The following is a 22,398-nucleotide window of genomic DNA, read 5'->3' as shown; positions in this document are numbered from 1 at the left end:
TCAGTAGATACTTTCCAAAGCCAATAATAATGGTTTTAGTAATTTTAAGACAACAGCCAAGGATTGCTCATGAGAAAGCCACTGGGTTTTCCCAGGTTGGACTAATTTGAACTTCAGTCCCAGTGTATCTTCTATATTTTCCAAGACATTCAGTTCTTTTGGATACTTGCTGAAAAAAGAGTATAATGAAAATATTAAATTTATTGCTTTTTAAATGCCTTTTGAAGATTCTGCAGCTTGTACTAGTGCTAGTTAGAGTAGATGGCCTCTGCAGTGTGCATAGGAGAGTTTAGAGTTACACTTTTTTCTGGGCAAAGCTCGTATTCCACTATGTCTTTCAGCGAAGTTTGCAGCGCCATCAGATGCACAAGTAGCCATCTCTTTGGAGTTCAGTTTACAAGCATTTATCTCTTCTAAGATGTGGGTTGTCAGAGATGCAGCCGATGTGTCTTCTATAACCTGAACTGTGATGTTGCACTCCATATGCTTTATGAAAATATTCTTATGAATGTGACTATGATGTAACTGGAATATGCTTTATGCAAAAGGTCTCTTGTACGGTATCATTACAAAGCTTATAATCTACTGAGTATGTTCATCCTATTTGTTTGCATGTATTATTTCTATGTCTGAAGTTAGGAGAATAAGATATAAACTTGTATTACTGATGTAAACATGTTAAGTGGAAGCCATTAAGGGTATTTCAGAATCAATGAACTGTAAATGGCTCTGTTTACTTGCAAACCTTCCTGTGTACATGTGGGCCAACCCAAGAAGAATGGACCCTGGGGTCTCACAGGACATGTGATCATGTCACCTGATACTGGAATCCATCTTAAAGCTGGTATGTTTCCATTTAGAAGGAGGGGTGGGGACCCAGAGAGACAAAAGAGTCCCACCTTGTGCCAAAGCTATAAAAGGGGGGTGGAGCAAGACAAAGTGGCTGTCAGTCATGAGAAAACCCCCTAGTTACCACCTGAGATGGCTGCTGGAACTAACAAGGACTGTTCCAGGGGGAAGAATTGGGCCCAGACTAGGAAGGACTCTAGTCTGTGAAAGAAGCTTATTGGGACATTTCTGAGAGTGAGCTATTACCTGTAATCAGTTTCCTAATGTATTAGGCTTAGACTTGCGTGTTTTTACTTTATTTTGCTTGGTAACTTACTTTGTTCTGTCTGTTATTACTTGAAACCATTTAAATCCTACTTTTTATACTTAATAAAATCACTTTTGTTTATTAATGAACCCAGAGTAAGTGATTAATACTTGGGGGAGCAAACAGCTGTGCATATCTCTCTAACAGTGTTATAGAGGGTGGACAATTTATGAGTTTACCCTGTATAAGCTTTATACAGAGTAAAATGGATTTATTTGGGGTCTGGATCCCATTGGGAACTGGGTGTCTGGGTCCTGGAGTCAGGAAACCTGCAGAGCTGTTTTTACTTAAAGCCTGCAGCTTTGGCATAGCCTGGACCCTGGGTCTGCATTGCAGCAGGCTAGTGTTTCTGGCTCAACAAGGCAGGGTTCTGGAAGTCCCAAGCTGGCAGGGAAAACGGGCTCAGAGGTAATTCTAGCACAGCGGGTGACCGTCCCAAGGTGATCTCTGTGACCGAATCCATCATATGAACATCTAGAAATTAATCTACTGGCCTACCACTGATATCAAGATAAGGTACGCAGTGTGACTTAATACTTGACACCCAGTTGCATTGGTTCATTCATCAGTCATGTATGCACATTTTCTGAAGGCGGAGAGAGAGTTCTTCATTTTTTCAATTGCTGAGTCTTCCACTTTTGCACTGCATGCTTCTAACCTGTCAGTTGAGTTTCTTGCAGAAAGATAGTAAGCATTTGCTGGTCTTGGTCGGAACCAGTGGCCAACTTCAGATTAACAAATGACAATGCACTTAACATTGGCCTCCAGTTTGCAGTGTCTGGTGTCTGTTGCTTAAAGAGAAAGTGTGATGTGACAGCTATGTTTGTTTGAATAAACTGTGTCATGTCTCCAGCATTTTTAACAGCCTTGTTATGTACTTCGAAAATTGGCTTTAACAATGACTGGCTTATAAGGCTTTCTGTATATCAGGGCAGTCCAGAGGCTTGGTATTTTGCAGCCTTTTCACATAGTTTGGCAGCATTGGCCTTGCTGATCCATCTAGCAAACCAAGCTCCTCTGCTTTTACTAGGGTGACCAGATGTCCTGTTTTTTTAAAGGGGCAGGCCCATATTTAAGGTGTCCTCACTTTTTCTTCAAAAAGGGGAAAATTGTTCCGTATTTTCTGTCTCCCCCACATCATTACCGGCCGGTCCTGCTGCTGGCTGGATACCTGCTCTCCAGCCGTCCGCCCACCAGCAGTGATTGGGGGTGGGGGTGGCCAGTGGCTGATGATGGGGGTGGGTGTGCAAGGCTGGTGGCGGGGCAAAGATTCAACTCCCAGGGCTGCCCACGCCCCCTTCTGGTCCGTCAGCACAGCCTTCGCTGCATGCCAGTTCTCAGCGAGCACGGCCCCGCCCCGTTTCCGGCTCACACTGGCTGCGAGCTGCGGTGGTTGGTGACTGTGGGCAGGCATCAGGTGGCGGCCGGGTACGTGTTGCCTCTGCTGCCCACCCATCAGCCCTTTACATGCTTCCCCTCTTGCTGTTCTCTCCTGCTTTGCCCCACTGCCACTTCAGCCCCGCTGCTCCTCCATATTCCCCCAGTGGGGCACGTCCCACTCCCAGCGCTGTGCAGAGAACCAGCCTCTGGGCAGAGCACTCAGCTCACCAGCAGCCTGGCCAGCAGGTGTCTTCCCCCCCACTGCCTCTGGCTGGGCTAGTGCCCCGGAAAAGCCCAAGACCTTCTGGCCCCAGGGTGCTGGCCAGGAGGAGCCAAGCCCTGTATATGCCAAAGCCCCGCACAGCACTGGCACGGGGATGCCCCTCCGCCCCTCAGCTAAGCTCTGGAGTGGCGGGAGGGAAGCAATTTCCAGCCTGTTCATGCCCCGACCCTGCAGGCTCCACATCAGCCCCCCCCCTCTCCCCCGGGCAGGGGCTTAGCACCCTCTTCACCTGCTTCCCCACCCCAGCCCCGGGTCCTGCCCACAGGGAGTGCGGGGCTGCTCCGTCCCCTAGGCACCCTCCCCTGCTGAGCCACCTCTCTGGCCAGTTCACTGAAGCCCCTGCAGTCAGGTTCCCTGGGCCCTGGTGCACAATGCAGCCTTAGGGCTTAACCCCTTCCTGCCTGTGCTGTAGCCGGGGGGGAGGGGGGGGCTGGAGGCAGCTGGGTTATGTCGGTGGCCAGCAGCAGCCTAGAGGTGTTAGCTGCCTTTTCTTTCAACACTGTGTGGGCAAGACGGGACAAGCTGCTTCCAGCCACATGGGAGCAGGGGGTGGAGGGGTGGGGGAAGAGATGAGCTCTGCAAAGACAGGCCAGGTCATGCCTCTCCTGCAGCTGGAAGCAGCTCCCATCCCTCCCCTCCCACACACTGCCAAAAGGCTGCTTCTGGCCACATTCTGGTGTGAACCCTGGCAGAAATCTGATGGGGGGGGGCATGTGACCCTGCGTGCCCTCCCCCCCACATATTGCCTTGGGAAGATGCGGTGCCAGATACCAGGAGAGGGCGGGGAGAGGGGGGTACGTCCTGGGGCCCAGCCAGGAATGGAGGGCAGATAGCGATGGTCTGGGAGGGTTGGGTTGGTCAGTCACCCCCGCCTTCCCCCATGTGAGAGAGGTGTATGGGAGTATTTGTGTGTCACCCCTTCCCGTGCGGGGGGAGAGTAGGGGTGTGTGTGTGTGTGTCACCCCTCCCCGTGTGAACCCTAAGCCTTAAAGATAAGAAGATAAATAAAAAGAATCCAACTACGCAGTGTTTATTTTTAACAGGGGCTTAGTCAACGTGATGTTAATTTGAATGTTTGTATGATCGATAGCTGTTGAACTCACTTGAATATGAGTAATTTTACCAGGTGTTTCATATTCAGCATAGGGAAATGTGGTCACCCTACACTTACCAAAACAAACGGCTGTCTATGGAGACTAATAAGCTCTATCTTTGACTAGGGGAGAGGGGCAAGTCAAATAATGCCTGTGACTGCGGTACAGCCCACACCACCAAGCAAAACCCCTCCCCCCCTCCACTGGGATCTGCCGCCCAAACGCCTTGCTCAGCAAGTGCTGTTCAGTTGAGGGTGACCAGTGCTTAATTTGTAATAAAAGCGGGGTCGGGGCTCAAGCAAGTTGTTTACTTTTATAACTGATGTGGCAAGCCCAGAGGTCCTGGAGCTATGAACTGCCAAGCCTAGAAGTGCCGGGGCTATGAACTGCCAAGCCTAGAGGTGCCGGGGCTCAGCCCTGGCAAAAATTAAGCACTGAGGGTGACCCCCTCAATCAGGACAGGCTAAGTACAGTTCTGCTGCCCTTTACTCAGACAATAAGGATAACAACATTTCATGATTCCCACATTCAATACTAAAGCGATTTGTAACCCAACGCCAGCCAAAACTGATCACTTGGGCAACACAGCTCAGTGGGCTGGATACCTAGGCAGAGTAGGTGAATTCATGTAAATACAGTCTGGTCCTGAAGCCTTCCCCCACTCTCCCCCCAGTTCATCACTAGCTGTCAGGGGAGAGCTCATTCAGACCTTGCTTACAAATCATATTTTGAAATCATAAGGTTGGCCAACATTGCCAAAATGAATGTGCCAACATTGTCAGCAAAAACAACAGCTGCGTGAAGAAGCTAGTCTTTGTTCATACTGTACTTTTCAAACCTATTATACTTTTTCAGGTACAAGTATTTTATCATACACTGTATATGCTTTTAAAATGTGTATTAATGTTTCAATTTCAATTCAAATTTCCAACCAATGACTAAATTGGCAACACTGCCTGTAACTAGTTGACCATTAGGGGGTGTTGGGGAAATTCAGGGGGATGGGGGGGTTGTAGGAAAATCCCTAGGCCACCTCCTTCACTACATTGAGAGCCCTTCTAAAAACTCACTTCTGCCATTTCAGTGAGGGGCAAATAACAACTCAGGAAATTGAACCATTCAGATATGTCCACGCTGTAGTGAATAGCTGTGTGATCATCTTCTTGCCAGTATATTCTGCCCTCCCCCCTTCCTTGTCTGTTTATGACCCTTATTGTTGTTGTGTTATGTTACGTTTAGATAGGACACTCACTCTTCAGGATAGGTTTCAGAGTAGCAGCCGAGGAGTCTTGTATTTACCTGTTTTTTAGGTACCTACCTAGGTACAGCTCTAGGTGCTAAAACCATAACCAATGGGATCGCCCCAAAAGTCAAACACCAGCCTTTCCCTACTGTGGCTAACATAATTCTTCAGTCAAATTATGTAGGACCAATTTTCCCTAGTCTCTGTAGTGAGAGAGAAGGACAGGGAGCACTAATCCATTAATACCCATCATTATGCATCTTTGAAATACAGCAATTTCTACGCTGTGAGACTAAATGCTCTTTTTGGTTTCTTTAAGCCCTTTCCCCATTTATTTGATGTCTTAAATCAAGCATGCTATTTTAAATCAGGATCTAATATTAGAACATTTATATTATATTCAATATTTAACAAATCTCTTTCCCTGAAAAGCAAGTTGTGCAGTTCCTGTCACGTTTTCACTGGCTAGGTCTATTTCATGTCTCTGAGGTCTTTTGGAAAATGAAAATAAAATGTTTAATTTTTTTTTTAACCAGCTCTTGGTGGGGCCTTCCCAATGAAATTGTAGCAGGATTCCAGTCTATGTCAAATGCTCTGAGCTTTAACAACCAGAATTGCAAATTTCTGGACAGTAGTTTTACATAAGGGACAACTGGGAATAAGGAAACCTGAGGGTGTGCACTCTGGGCCTAGCATATGGTTCAGATTTTCATTCATTGTGACTTTCTCTTTTACAAAGGAAAAGTGGCCTCTGAATGGATGCGAGGGCAGATGCCAGAAACACAAAAGCTCTAGCCCAGGGGTAGGCAACCTATGGCACGGGTGCAGAAGGCAGCACGTGAGCTGATTTTCAGTGGCACTCACATTGCCTGGGTCCTGGCCACCGGTCCGGGGGGCTCTGCATTTTAATTTAATTTTAAATGAAGTTTCTTAAACGTTTTAAAAACCTTATTTACTTTACATGCAACAATAGTTTAGTTATATATTATAGACATATAGAAAGAGACCTTCTAAAAACATTAAAATGTATTACTGGCACGCGAAACCTTAAATTAGAGTGAATAAATGATTCGGCACACCACTTCTGAAAGGTTGCCGACTCCTGCTCTAGTCTCTGACCCTGAAATATTTTGTAAATCCTAGCACAGATCATAACAATCGAGTGCATTTTAGATAGTAATGTGGAGCCTGAGCCAAAGACCTTAGCAGTCAAAGGAGTTTTTTTCTCATCAATTTCAATGAATTTTGGATGTTGCCCTTAATGTTTCCTGCTAACTGGTTGCTTCCCGTATCTTTCACAAGTATATTATTTTCATTAAGTCTTGAAAAAGATCCCATAATAATACTGTAAGGATTCTTGTAGTGAAAGACTGAGCATTATAAAGTTTCCCTTCTCATTGCAAACAGTTTCTTGGAAACAGGTGTACCTGTAAATCCTTTAAGTTGTCCATTAGGGAGGATTTCATTTTTGTGAGCTGTTTTAATTTGCATGCTTATAGGAATTATACTCTTAGACTATCTATAATCATTTGAGGGGCTTTGCCAATGTGATATATTACAGCTTGAGCTTTTCTATGCAGGGCGGGTGCAAGGATGTTTTGCGCCCTAGGCAAAACTTCCACCTTGCGCCCCCACCCTGCAAGCCCTGTGGCAGCTCTCTGCCCTGAGGCCCCCCGTGGCAGCTCCCCCCGGCCCGGGGAGCCATGTGGCAGTTCCCCGCCCCAGCTCGCCTCTGCTCCGCCTCCTCCCCTGAGCACGCCACCCCGTTCTGCTTCTCTCCCTCCCAGGCTTGAGAGCTGAGCTGGGGCAGGGATCGGTTCCCCTGCATGCCGGGCCCACCCTTACTTGCTGCAGGCAGCCCTCCCCGCACCCCCCTGCCCCAGGTCCCTCCACCTAAATGCCAACGACGACCGGGGCGGCCGAAGATCCGGCTGCTGCAGTCGCCCCCGAAAGACCCGAAATGCTAGTGCCCTAGGCGACCGCCTAGGTCGCCTAATGGGTTGCACCGGCCCTGTTTCTATGGCAGCATAAAGGTGAACTACATGCATGTAGTCACTCATTTCTACTGTATACAGAAAGCTGTTCCTTCTTAAAGTCTCCTCCATTAAATTCTATTGGGTTAAGTGGAATTGTGCCCACTGATATTAACTCTGTGGCCCTCTCCTTCCAATTCAGCCCTGTGCCACATCCCTGGTGAAAAGAGGCAGTAAGATCAGTGGGTAAGGCAGTAAGATCAGTGGATAAGGCAGTAAGATCAGTGGATAAGGCAATAAGATCAGTGGATAAGGCAATAAGATCAGTGGTCTCTCTCAGGAATTCTCTTGCTATAGGAGTCTTTCCTGGCTGGCATGTCAGTCCAGACAGGAGCCCCTGGTACATGGAGATGTGCTGGGGGCAGCTGTATTGCGTTCCAGCCATTCTTGGCTGCTGCAATCACCCTTTGGGGCCACAAAGAGCTGGGCTCAAGTTAAGGCAGCACTCAGGCTGGTCTACCTTACAAATGAGGTCAAAGGGCCCCCAAGCTGGCCCAGGATGTGGAAAGTACAAAATTTGTACATAGCCACTTTGCCCCCACCTTGAGCCCTATGCTGAGTTCAGCTCTGACGCAGGGATGAATTGGCCCTTGTGATGGTCTTCGCTCAGGGTGGTTGGTAGGGGAGCACCACCTATTGCTCGGGGATTAGGCCTTTGACCTACAGGGGGGATTGTTGATAAGGGAGTCCAGGTCCTTCCCTCCACTGGGCTCTGACCCAGGGTCCCTGGAGGGCTATCTGTGGACTGACAGTCAGGGCTGCTTAAGGCTGACTCAGTGACACCCAACCAGGTAGCCAGACACCTACTTAAAGTGGCCAGAGCATCTTTGGAGAAACAGGTGTGAAGACAAGTGCGTTAATGAATGGCATATGTTTAAACATGTACACCAGATCAGAAGCTGCCCAGAACCATTCACTGTAACAGAGCTGGAAAAGACTCTGGGTAGCATCAAGTGTGGAACAGCCGCAGGCCATGACAACATATCTCCAGCATTCCTGAAAAACGTTGGTTCCCTGTGCTTGGCTTTGGCTTGTGAAATTATTCACCAGGGTCATCAGTGAAGGTAGGCTACCGAAGATACAGAGCACCACAAAAGTCATTGGCCTCCAAAAGCCTGGAAATGACCCAAGTCAAGCATCAAGCTATCGTCCCATATCATTATTGTCGGTGTGCTTCAGGGCACTAGAGCGCTTGGTCCTATAGTGCATACTACCCGACGTGGAGAGAATTTTGAGCCCTGACCAAGCTGGCTTTCGCTGAGGCCGTAGCACATGCGACGTAGCACATACTCATACTGACTACATTTGTTGAAAATGGCTTCCAGAGAAACTTGAAAACAGGTACTGTTTTCATCGATCTAACAATGGCATACAATATGGTATCACACACTGGCCTACTCATGAAGGTATCACGGGTCCTGCTACCTTGGGTCACAGGCATTGTTGAACTGTTCCTCTGCAATAGGCAGTTCAGAGTCCATATGGGGGAGAAGACAAGTGCTTGGATATGACAGAGCAATGGGTTACCACAGGGCTCTGTGCTTTCTCCAACCCTGTTCAACCTTGACATCAATGAATCAATGCCATCAACGGAATCACGAAAGTTAATTTACGCAGACAACATCTGTTGCGGTATCCAGGCCCAGACGTTTCACAAGCTTGATGCCACCTTAAACTGGGACATGATAAAGTAAGACTTGGCGCCTCCAGCCAAGCATTATAAAAACAGTCTACAGTTTGTTCCATCTTCATCACGCCAGCACAACCCGAGAACTGAATGTTTATCTGAATGGTTAGAAGGTGAAGTATGAAGTAGAACCGGTCTACCTTGGTGTGACCTTAGACTGCACACTGAGTTGCTATATCCACCTGAAGAAGACAGCAGCTAAAGTGAAGACGCACAATAATCTTCTTAGCAAACTGGCAGGTTCGTCATGGGGTGCACGTGCTCCAACTTCGCGGACGTCAGCTCTTGCCACCTCGTATTCGGTGGCGGAGTACTGCGCACCAGTTTGGAGTCGCTCATCACACACCAAACCGTGTAGCAAGGTTGCTCTCTTTCTCTCAGGCAGCAACTGCCTCCTCCTGCCTCAGTCCTCGGGCTTCCCCCTCTCCTCTCCCCCATCCCATCCCCCGCAGGTAGTCCAAACAAAGTAAAGGAGATTCACCGAGTCTGGAGTTCGTATGAGAGAGAGAGAGAGAGAGGGGAATACTTCCCTCTCAGGCTGTCTCTGCAGCAGGTCCTTCCTTCCTCCAGGGAGGGGCCTTTGGGCAGTTGTTGCGGGAGAGATTCTGCCTTCCCTCAGCTCTTCTCTCCTGGAATTGCAGGTCTGCTCTCTTCCCTGGTCTGCCTTTTAACTCCTCCTCCAGTTGGCACATTTGCTACAGGCGTGGTGGTGTGGGGCTGGCTGAGCCCAGAGTAGTTCCTTAGCCCCTTGTTGCCCTGTCTGTATATTCCATCACAGATTCAGTTTCGCTAACACCATTTCTGTCACCTCCTGAATTTGGCCCATTGTGTTGTTTAATCTGATGTTACAGTGAGATACTTTAGTGAGTCTCATATTGCTCTGTCGTGTGGGTAGTTTCTAGCCTAATGTGGTGGTTCTTTCAGAACATTATTGCAGCTTCCTTCTTGTGCCAAGGTCAAAGCAACAGACGATGGTATCAGAATATGAATCATGCACTAATGGAGAAATAATAAATTGAAATTATGACAGCATTGTAATTCAGTGGTTTTATTTGTATCATACTAAACGATTAACAAGAAAATAAAATATCATCAACAAACAGACACATTTTCTCCTATCACTATATCAGTTGAGTGATAATTCACTGTGTCACTGTCCTGAGTGTAAGCAGGGGAATAGTCTCGCTGTTGTGGGGAACTTCCCTGACTTCTGTATTAACCTGGTGCAATTGGATGGCGAAAGGATCTGAGTCCTCGCCCCCAACTCCCTTTACCCGGATGCTCTGCCGCCCCAAGCAGTCAGAGCGAGGCACGCGGGCCCTGAGCCGCGGAGCGCCCGGATGACTGCAGCGGGACCGCTGGTCCCGCGTGGCTCGGCGGACCTCGCGCGGCTCGGCGGGCGCGTGCGGGGCGGCGTCGCGGGAGCTGCGGCCAGGCATGCTGCGGGCGGGTCCAGGAGAGAGCCGAGCCGGCAGCGCCCCCGCGCCTCCCTGCATGCCCGCGGTCAGTGTCCTCGGGGCTCTCGGGACCTCCGCGCCCATGTATGACGCAGGTCGGCCGGCGCAGCCCGCCCCGCCCGGGCGGCAGCCCCCCCCCTATTTTTTGCGCGCTAGGGCAGCTTTTGCTTTTGCTGGTGCCCGCCCCTGCCCGGATGTCTCCCTGATCTCAAGGACTCCTCTTCCACTCTCCCGTATGGCAGAGTCCTCGTAACCCTGATTAAGGCTGGGCCCAGGATCCTGTGGGGGCTTAATGCCTAGTCTCACCCTGGGTCACTCAGGAGAGGGGCTAAGATGTTCCCACTAAGGGGTTCTCTCTCCTCACCTGTCATTTCCTAACCCACTAATCATTACATTGCATTTAAACCAAATACAATTGATTAAATAGCAAGTGTAAGGAAATCAGGGAAAAACTGAGCCATTAAAGTCTCCAGAAACCCCACACTCTGGGCAGGGGACTTCATCAACAATGGTCTCTGGCATGACCCAGGCCTTCTGCCCCAGGCTCTGGCTGTGCTATGGTGATACTGCAGGTAAGACACCTGCTGTGGTGGCAGCTACACGCGGCGGAGGGGAGCAATTGGGTCTGCAAATCTCAGCTACAATCTGGTCAGTCAAAGGCAGTGATTTTTACCAGAAAGATGAGCAACAGTTTAATTGTCCACATAAGGCTCTGGGCTGCATAATATAATAGTAAACATAATAAGAAACATGTCTCTAAAGCTCATGTGCATTGGCAAGTATCTAAATGAGGCCTAGCAGTTACAATCCAAGCAATCATGCCCTTCATTGACCAAAAGCATAGCACTGCAAATTAGGATTGTCCTAAGAAGCTACCATTCGGACATGATTAGGCTGGTCTGGAGGATCACGTTACGCTATTCTTGAATAATGCTAACTGCTCTCTCTGATTCAGGGGCACTGGAGTGGTTTCAATGGTAGAGTATACTGATCTGCTAATTTTCAGCATAAAAAAAGGTTGAGCTCTCTTTTCCTGTAGAAGAGTATCTTATAAAGACAACATGACTGCTTCATTATCAGTGCTGTATTGTATCATTTCATGGTTGTAAGTGAGGGCTGCTGACTAAGTCGTTGCTTCTTAAAAGCGAAAGCAAGTTGGGGAACAAGCATATATGCAAAATAGAATAACAGATTTTACTTGGACTGTTGAATCCAAGCTGGCTAGATCGTCGGGCTCAACGGGTAGTGATCAATGGCTCAATGTTTAGTTGGCAGCTGGTATCAAGCAGAGTGCCCAAGGGGTCAGTCCTGGGGCTGGTTTTGTTCAACATCTTCATTAATGAGCTGGATGATTGGATGGATTGTACCCTCAGCAAATTCATGGATGACACTAAGCTGGGGGGAGAGGTATATATGCTGGAGGGTAGGGCTAGGGTCCAGAGTGACCTAGATAAATTGGAGGATTGGGCCAAAAGAAATGATGAGATTCAACAAGGACAAGTGCAGAGTCCTGCACTTAGGATGGAAGAATCCCATGCACTGCTGATGGCTGGGGACCGACTGGCTAAGCGGCAGTTCTGCAGAAAAGGACCTGGGGATTACAGTGGACAAGAAGCTAGATATGAGTCAACAGTGTGCCCTTGTTGCCAAGAAGGCTAACGACATATTACACTGCATTAGAAGGAGCAGATTGAGGGAAGTGATTATTTGCCTCTATTTGGCACTGGTGAGGCCACATCTGGAGTATTGAATCCAGTTTTGGGACCCCCCACTACAGAAAGGATGTGGACAAATTGGAGAAAGTCCAGCAGAGGGCAATGAAAATGATTAGGGGGCTAGGGCACATCACTTATGGAGGGAAGCTGAGGGAACTGGGCTTATTTAGTTTGCAGAAAAGAAGATTAAGGGGGGATTTGATAGCAGCCTTCAACTATCTGGGGGGTTCCAAAGAGGATGGAGTGAGGCTGTTCTCAGTGGTGGCAGATGACAGAACAAGGAGTAATGGTCTCAAGTTGCAGTGGGGGAGGTCTAGGTTGGATATTAGGAAAAACTATTTCACTAGGAGGGTGGTGAAGCACTGGAATGGGTTACCTAGAGAGGTGGTGGAATCTCCATCCTTAGAGATTTTTAAGGACCTGGCTTGACAAAGTCCTGGCTGGGATGATTTAGTTAGGATTGGTCCTGCTTTGAGCAGGGGTTGGACCAGACGACCTTCTGAGGTCTCTTCCAACCCTAATCTTCTATGATTCTATGTTAAGAACTCTAGCAGGCAGGAGTTTTGCTTCTTTTCATATTTTTAAATTCAAAATTTGTTGGACTTACATTCTTCTTATTCCATTGCAATGTGGGTTAGTGATGACCAGCAAGAACAATAAACTCTGCCAACTTCAGAGCTATCCCCGCCAAGGTGTAATATCAATAGATAAGATTAGCCCATTTTATAGCACTGCTGCTATTATACTGCTTTTGATAATGTACTATATCACTCTTGCTACTCCGGTGGCCATTAGTGTCAATTGAGACCAGTGTTTCACCAGTCACGTGGGAGAGAAAAAAGACAGAAAATACACTGAACACACAGTGCATACAAGATTCTTTGTGTGTTATATTAATAAAAACACAAACTTAAGAAAGAGCTTCCTTGAACCTGGGAAGGGCAAAAGGGCAGAATTCACTGTGGAGTCCCCTGTGAACTTTGGCATGCAGAAACGACATATTATCTTTAGATATTATAGTGCTGGGCTCTAGCTATATAACTCAATTGAACCAATTTGTCACCCACAAATATTTATTCAAGATAAATGTCTATGATTTTGAGAAGCATCTGATCGACTGTACTGGTCTCATTTATCTGGAGTGTGATTAATTCATACTCACCTTTCTCACTCCCTTATACTATTGTACTCGATAGAAAGTGTTTTTCTTGCCACGTAACAGCTACACATGCTGTATGTTGGAATGTGGTCCATCTGTTGACATGCTATGCCAAATAAAATTATCTTAAAGAAAAGAGTTTTAATATCTTGGATCTTTGTTCAGAAGGAGGGAGTTGGGACTTTGTATTATAATAAGGGGAGTTGGGACTTATAATAAAAAAACTATTAAACTATTATACTATTATACTATTTAATAATAGTTTGGTTAGGTTCTCAAAACTCTTTCCTTTGACTAGATCTTTTATTTATTTAAAAAAAAAAGATTGACAAGATTGAGAGTAAAGTAATTGTCTTAAAAAGGAATGGTCCAGTCCATAGTGAAGGACACTGGAAGTCTGAACTTCTGGATTTTGTTCCTAGTTCTGCCAACTATGCATTATGTAACTTTGGCTAAGTCAAAGTTTTCAGTTATAGGTCCTAGAGTTAGCCCCTAGTGACCTGATTTTCAGAAGTGTTCAACACCCACATTTTCCATGAAATTGTATGGGATCAGCGTAAATATGGATTTAGGTGCCTAACTTTAGGTATCCAAGCTTGAAAATGTTTGTTCTTACTCACCTGCTCTCAGGTTTGCCACTTGTAAAATACTTACATATCTCAGAGGTGTTATGGAGCTTCCTCAATTAATGTCTGTAAAGCACTTTGAGATTCCCAAAGGAAAAACCCTACTGAAGCACCATGTATTAAATATTAAAAAATATTATACAGTGTTCATCTGTGTGCTATTGTTAGAATCTGAGTGAGCAAACCAAATCCCTTACAAATAATTTCATTTAGGACACAATGGCCTGAAAAATCTAACAACAAACTAGTTTATCAACTTTACTTTATTGAAGCATGGATCTTTAGCTTGGTTCACCATATAGTGAAACATTTTATTTATGATATTAGACAGCTTAGGGCTATAGGGGCATTGTAATGTTGCTGGTGTAGGTACAACTTTATCAGAAGATACAAACATGACCCGCAATAGAAACAAACACCAAATAGAACACGATGAAACGTTCACTTTACAAATCACTCCATTACTACAGACATCAAATGGCAGTTATTGTAAGTAAATCAGTCACAGAGAACTGTTTTACCTTTAGACAAGGAAATGGGAACTTCTGTTTGGGGTTTTATCCACAGCTGCTTAGTAAAAAAATTTAAATGTCAAGCATTCTTCTTATCCACAAAACAATGCTAACCAACAGACATATCAAAGAGTAAGACTGAAGGAGATCAACGTCTTTACAACTACTTTTGCAATTATCTTCTTGAGTAAGTATTGAAATTTGCTTTATGCATGTTATCAGAGTGTAAATAGCCCAAAAATCAGCAGCAAAATATTACAACAACATAACAAGTAAATACAGTGCCAATGTGTCATGTTGTAGAAGAGAATACAAAGAAGACAATGATAACTTAATCATATAAAATATGATACAGAGCTGAAATACAAGTGCATTTAAATAGCTATGTGACAAAGAATGTTAAATACTGTACTTAATATGTAGTTTTTTAAACATAAAATCTGAAAAAGTCTTTGTGCTTAAACTTTTTTCCTGTTAAACAGATTAGTTGCTTACTTCCCATACTGCCACTGTAACTGATATTACAACAGATCACAATTTTCACAGACACGTCAACATTAAAACATTTACCTATGAGAAAATAAGTCACTTCTCATTAGTTCACAGTGCGAAAAAGTGGTGTACACTCTGTCTTGAGAAAGGCTTTTCGTTATTCACCAAGCCAGTTGCAGAAAAGTCCTGATACCAGATGCAGTGCTAAGATTTAAAGAATGGAAAGCAACACATCACATGTTGGGAGGAAAATATAAATTTCTCGTTTCTTCATGGGTATCGTCTAAGTGACCTTCGTCTTCTGTTGTAGAAATGCCTGAGCCCATGTTGCCGTGAAAAATTCATCATGTAATTTTGTTTGCGAGTGCTGTTAAAATCAAAGGGGGGGGGGGAAGAATGTCAGTCTCTTTGCATCCATTTTGAAATTGCCTTCTGACACATAAGCTGGGGGGCCAGATTCTCCACCCTCTTGTGCCTTGCACAGTCTTTTCTGCCTCTGCAAAGTGAGGTAAAATACTACCATTCGCATCTGATAGCATGTTCGAACAATGACAATGACTGTACAAGATGCAAGGCAGTTCAGAATCAGGCCACTTTGATTTTGCTTACAATTCAGTATTTCAGAACTAGAGCAAGAGTTTAAATTAATTATCACTGATGGGGGCTTAGGGCCAGATTCACTCAAGCTGTATGCACTCTATCCCCTCCCAACATAGGGCATTTCTCCAAGCCTGATTTATACTCCAAAAATCCTTGTCTCTCTCATTTACAGATTCCTAAATGGGAGAGATGCTGTTAACCCTTTTCCTCTTGAGTGCAGCAGAAAAATACTGCTCCATCTCACTAAAGTCTGGCTTTGCTATTGTGACGATTTGGGGAATCTGTTTGTACAACTTGTGAATTCAGGCCAATGTTACTCAGCTGTTGTTATGAAAATTTCTGTATCATTGACTACCTCTATATGTATGTGGTTCCACCCTTGCTGACGAGGGCTGTGTCACATTCCTCCCTCACCAGGCACAATGGGGGGGTCATTAGAATGCCACCACTATTTATTCATGGGAAAGTACCATGGGACAATGGTTTAGCTGAAGCCTAGAAGAATCAATTTTATCCTATCTCTCTGCAGGAGGCTGGTGAGGGGGAGGGAGTGGAAAATCCTCAGCCAGAATAAAGGGACAGAGATGACAAAGCAGGGTTTTGAAAAGGGCTTATATGTGAGAACCACACAAGAAGTTTTGAGCAGGCGAGGGGGAAAAGACAAGCGATTTTCATGGCAAACATGGCCCAGTTTAGCTGCAGGACCAACCAAAATCAACAGGGCCGCCCAGAGGATTCAGGGGGCCTGGGGCAAAGCAATTTGGGGGGCCCCTTCCATAAAAATAGTTGCAATATTATAGAATACTATATTTTTCTGGGGCCCCCTGTGGAGCCTGGGGCCTGGGGCAAATTGCCCCACTTGCCTCCCTCTCCTCTGGGCAGCCCTGAAAATCAAAGCAAACTGATCTGGGGATAGATAGGAGGGAAAGAAAGATAGGAGCGCCATGGTTGTGAAGACAATCCATGAATGCAGAAGAAGGACCCTGGGAAAACCCACAGAGGATTCTGACCCCAACCCAAAGAATGAGCTGCAGTGTGTGTGTGTGTGTGTGTGTGTGTGACCTATTATATGCCCTTGAAGCGTTAACCCTGTGACCCCAGAGTGCACACCCGGCTGGTGTGCTGGGAAAGGGTGTGTTAAACTATGGGAGAATGAGGGGTTAGCACTAGTCCCAGAGGCTAGGCAGTTGGACTAGAGGTCTAAGCTCTCAGGAGGGGATGCTAAACAGAAGATTTGCACACCACTAGTGTGCCCAGAGACCTCAAGCCGGGGCAGTGCCTGAACTCTGTTCAGACTCTAGAGCTTAAAGCACATGGAATCCAGAGTGGGATCCCTTACAGGGACTGGTGAGTAGCCACTTCCTTCTGAGAATAAAATAAAAACACTGCTCCACCTCCCAAATTGATTTGCTAAGTAGCAAACCCTTGAACTACGTGACTTTGACTGAGTGAAGTTTTCTTTAAAAACCCCAACAACCCAAAAATCTCTAGAAGAGATTCAAAGAAACACATGGGAATAGAGTGACCAGATTTTAAATGATAAATCAAGACACTTTTCCATTTCCAACTGGGGCTCTTTCTTTGAAGAAGGTAAGGCTAAATAAAACAAAGCAAAGGGAAATCCCGGGGCACAAGGGAAACAAATAGAAAATTCTGGAAAGTACCATGAAAAGTACCATGAAAAGTAAATTTCCTTACTGGCTGAATAGGATAGGAGTATTTGGGGGGCTAATATACATTACAACGGAATGGGTGGAGGCTGTTGTATCTAATCACTAGAAACTACCACCACCATCTAGACTTCAACTTCGTTTAAGGGAGAGGGGTACGGCTGTTGCTATTTTTAGCCCTTTGGCTACACCAGTCCTAGCATATAGAACGGCCAGAAGATGGTGCAAGAATTTTGGTGCATATTATGTATAAATTCCATAAAAAGGCTGAGCTGTATTTAAATATAAACATAGTTAAAATAATCTACATTGAAACAGTTGTAATACAGATAAACAGCTAATATTTGCTAAAGAAGCCTTTTCCCTTATGTTCAAGCCCTCACTTAGGTTGGGTGTCAGGAGAGGCCACTTTCAGCGCTGGAAAGAATGAACTGGGGAAAAAGAGAGGTCTCTCTAGTGTTTCCTGCTGAGAGGCTGGTTTCTGAACAGTGTGCCTTGTAATATCTTTATCTGGCCAAAAGTTATAAATCCAAGCCAATATATTCCTGGTGTGGCTCCACTGATTAAATGCACTTGCACCAGAGATGTCTCTCCATGTTTCTCCTGGCAGCTTAATTCCTAACTGGTGGGAATGCCACTGGCTCTGGAGAAGAAGCTTATAACTTTCATGATGATTCAATACAGTTCTGCTCCTAAATGCAAACTTGCACATAACCCTGAAGAGACTCACTTTTGAGGCTACATGGCAATTCTAAGCTCTACCATCTGTGCTGGTGGAGTGGAACTCTGAACAGCTACATTTGGTTTAACTTTGTTTGCTTGTAATTCTCATTAGCACATTGGTGAATACAAGTCTCATTTAAAGTTACAAGCAAAATCCATCCAGAGTTATGAGAATGAAAAAATACATGTAGCACAGAATGCAAACATCTGACATTACTACAGCGCCTTTCAAGCCTATTGATCACAAACCACTTCACTATCCATATACACACATCACTATAAAGCAACCGGTTCTGGGTGGGGAGCGTGGCAACCACTATGGCACAACACTGGGAGGAGAGGGGACAGATACATTGGCCAGAACCCTGGGGTGAAACCCCTGCTTTTAAAAATGAAAAGAAGGTGTCATGGGGAATTTAATGTCCATACATTGCAGCAAGGGCCTAATTTGTAAAGTCTCATCAGAGAGGTCCCACACAAGAAACTGCACAGAACGAATTTATCTCAGAATAATAAAGGGCACTGTTGACTCTATTGGACTTTGATGCTGTTTTAGGAAGCCCAAGTATCATAATCCTGATGCTTAAGGCCACTGCACTATCCTTTCTGGACACTATTTGCAAAAAATATTAATATTCCCTCAAGGCTACGCTAGAAGCCATCTTAGTCTAACATCCACAATCAGATCCTATGAGCAACCAACAATACTGATGGTTGCCAGCATGAAAAAACTCAGTGATTCAGCAGAACAACTGCTACCCACCACAGGATGAACTGTCATAGGACCTGATCCTATCTTTTCTAGTTTCAATGAATGCAGGATCAGGCCTATAAAGATCAAGTCTCAAGGTCAGATTCACCCTTGTGGATGCAAGGGGGTGGGGTGCAATTTTCAGCCCTATGCATCCATGAGGGGAACACTGCACCAGAGTGAGGGAGATTCAGTCCAAGGAATGCCACCATAATTCCCTGGGGTGATTCCATGGAAAGACAACAATACGTTCTGGTGGAGTCCATGCAGCTTCTGGCTGGTTTGTCTCTGCCCCTTCAGGGCTGATCAGCCTGCTTTGGAGGTAGTGGGGGTTAGTTTTGGTCCCCCAGTGATGAAAAGGATGCTGGCAGCTTGGCCTATTTATCTCTGCTGCAGGTGGACTGTGGGCCTCTGTTGCTGGAGGTCCACAACCCAGGGAGTTCAGCAAGTCCTAAGTTTTGTTATAAAGGTGATGCATGAAACAAAAAACTGGCAGCAGGTGTCACAATTACTTCTCTATTTGGGGAGCTAGGGCAGGGTGGTGAGTTTTCATTGTGAATGAAAAGTAAACGCTCAGCTTGCAATCAATTACCCTCTCCCTTCCAAGTGCATAAGCTTATTTTTAGTGAATATGACCTCTAAGGAAAAAGATTAAATACACGTTTCTCAAAATAAGCATGAACCTCCATGGGCAAGAATAGCTTTTACTGTTGTACAAAGAAACCACCTGTATAAAATTGACTTCAAAATTATCCCCTTTCCAACAACTAACTGAGAATTTAATTTACTAGACTACACTAAAATAATTGATGCTATAACCCTGCCCACCCAGTTTTTCAAGCCATGCAGCTTCTGGTGGGAATGGATACAATACAAACTCTTGCATTGTTACAGTAGCTATTATGCCAGAACATCTTTCATTTAAGAGGTGGATTTTGGGTACGTCTTCACTACTCGCCGGATCGGCGGGTAGCAATCGATTTCTCGGAGTTCGATATATCGCGTCTCATCTAGACGCGATATATCGAACCCCGAACACGCTCCCGTCGACTTTGGAGCTCCACCGGAGCGAGTGGCGGTAGCGGAGTCGACGGGGGAGCCGCGGACGTCGATCCCGCGCTGTGAGGACGGGTAAGTAATTTGAGCTAAGGTACTTCGACTTCAGCTACGCTATTCACGTAGCTGAAGTTGCGTACCTTAGATCGACCCCCCCCCCAGTGTAGACCAGGCCTTTGTTGAACATTTGAGCTTGATTTCACCTGGCTTTTACCCAGAAAGGGAAGTTCTGCACTACAATAATTTATTATAGTTTTGTGTGAGACTAACAGTGATTACCTTTATTTTCCTGCCACCTTATAATCTAAGGCAAATCAAATATGTTTTTAAGAAGAACAAAGAGCTCAAAATGTTCTTTAACAATTCTTATTAATACACTATCATCTCTGTCTAACACTGCTTACCACCTTAAATGTAATGACACTAACAAGACTTAAGCAACAATAATTATGCTACAGACATTTTAAGGAAATAAATGAAGAAATTTATAAAAGGTTATCATGTGAGTTATAGGCCAGAAGCAGTTGCTTAGTCTTTGACTTAAATTCAATCTATTAGTGGTATTTTACAAGGTGGTGAAATGTATTTGTTGTATGCCTCAAGGAAAGAGTTCACATGTTTTACTATGTTAAATCAAAACTGTGCAGTACAAGGAAAAAAGTAAGGTATGAAAACAAAACAAAACCACAAAACAACAATTAAGCTAATGGTCAGTCCTTTAGTTGTGCTGATAGGACCCAATCTCACTCCCAATGAAGTCTGTGGTAGTTTTCCCACTGACTTTGGTAGGAGTTGGTTAGGGCTTGAAGGGTTGATTCAATGCCCAGTGAAGTCAATGGAAAAATTCTCATTGCCTTCATAGAAGTTGGATCTGACCTTTGGTGCAGCATATAAGAGTATATTCTGCTATCTGTGGGCTGGGGTGGAGGTATATGCATATCATTTTATTAACTATAATGGAAGTTAACATCATAAATTGATAAGAGAACAAAGTCCAATAGTACTTTATAAGATCACTTTAATAGCTATATCATAAAGCCATTGCAGAAAAGGTAATTCTGCATTTATTGGAGTTAGTGTCTGTAAAGAAGCCCTTTAATGTTTTTATATAGCAGTACGGAACTTTATTTCTATTTTTTAGAAATAAACAGATTTGTCATTAAGACCTATGAAGATGCTGCTGTTGCTATTTATATTGTAACAGCATCCACAATGTGCGAGGTGCTGTAAAGATATATGGGGAGAAACAATCTCTGCCTCAAATATTATGGGATCTGAATAGAATCATTTCAATCGCAAAGGGAACTTAGACACCATTACAATTTCAGTGAAAGGGCACAATAAACATTCCAAGGTTCATCAGCATGCACTGATCCTTTGGTGCATCTTCGTGCACTTACCAGATCATTGGATGAAGGGTACAGATGAAAAAAAATCTCCCAAAGACTAGTTATCTGTGGATCATTTGACAGAATGAATAGTAACAAAACTTAGGAAGCAATTATTGCACAATCCAATCTGTCACCTTTTTAGGGCAATCTGCTTGTATTTAAAAAAAAAAATGGGGGCCGATACTGCCCTAACTTACACTAGTAAATTGTAAGTAATTCCAACGAAGTGACTGGAGTTACACCACTGTAAATGAGAGCAGATCTGGCAGACATAGTATAATGCAGAGCCATGTTGGGTATGCTCAGTAAGCGTGAACAATAAAGCAATTTATGAGGAGTTACTCTGTATGTGTCTTTTAAGCCTCAGCAATTTAACACGATTTGTTTAAAATATAAATTTCTTAAAGTATATATTGGACTATTATCCTGCATTTTTTTGTTTTTAAATCAAACATGGCCAAGCGAATAAGAACATTTGGTAAATAATATGTACCTATTCTAAGACCATTAATTATTTTTATTTGTTATTTGTTTTTTTAACTGTCGTGGCACATCAGAAACAAAGGCTTCTGGATGCCAAACCAAACTTTAACCTAAATCAAGCCTTTGAAAAAATGAAAGGCAACATGGTCTGATAAATAAATATAACAGTGTTTAGCATGAGTTACAACCCCCCTAAGAATGGTGACAGACTCCAGGCAAAACGCTGGCCCCGCTGAAGTCAATGGCAAAACTCCAATAGGATCAGTATTAAAACCTATGTCTCTAGCTACTATGGTGATTAGAAATGCCTAGCTGCATAACTATGGCTGTACAAAGTGATGCTGTTATAATAAACAAAAAACCCACCCAATAAATACTTATTGCTGTTTTAGTCACATGGGCATGCATCACTGCATATATTTATTGTACATGTTTACGGACACACAGGAGATAATTTTGGCCTTAATTCTGTAATTTTAATTTACTGAAAATAGTGGAAATTTTACATCAGGTCTAAGGGCCAGATCCTGCAAGTTGTTGAGCATCCTCAGTTCCGACCTACTTCAAGAATTGGTGGGAGCACTCAGGAACTCTACCATGATCAGGGCTCTCAATCCTTAGTTACAATGCCCACTGTCTTAATTGAAAGTTTGCTTGAGTGAGGTGAACATATCCTGCAAACGTTTTTTGCCTTCCTCCGAAGCATGGGGCAGGGGTCACTTGCTAAGGAGTGGGTGGATCGGCTTATGTGGCCTGCATCTTGCAGGAGGTCAGACTAGATGATCATAATGGTCCCTTCTGATCTTGAATTCTATGATTCTATGATTCTAACTCCTCATGGCACTGAGAACCTTGCAGAATCAGTCTGTGAGGAACTGTTGCAGGGT

The 22,398-nt window shown here is 44.6% G+C and overlaps 1 protein-coding gene across 2 annotated transcripts in view; it reads right to left on the bottom strand.

The window, feature by feature from the left end:
- Positions 1-14,110: 14,110 nt before the first annotated feature.
- Positions 14,111-22,398, bottom strand: part of RELN (reelin) — a 444,047-nt gene continuing 435,759 nt past the window's right edge. For both annotated transcript variants that reach the window (XM_039517535.1, XM_039517540.1), the window contains one exon: positions 14,111-15,204. In XM_039517535.1, the coding sequence (XP_039373469.1) occupies positions 15,108-15,204 (97 nt within the window). In that variant the 3' untranslated portion in view covers positions 14,111-15,107. The remainder of the gene's footprint in view (positions 15,205-22,398) is intronic.

The sequence above is a fragment of the Mauremys reevesii genome, linkage group 1 (genome assembly GCF_016161935.1).
Source record: "Mauremys reevesii isolate NIE-2019 linkage group 1, ASM1616193v1, whole genome shotgun sequence".
In the NCBI taxonomy this organism is placed as follows: domain Eukaryota; kingdom Metazoa; phylum Chordata; order Testudines; family Geoemydidae; genus Mauremys; species Mauremys reevesii.
This window is presented reverse-complemented; position numbering and strand designations above follow the sequence as displayed.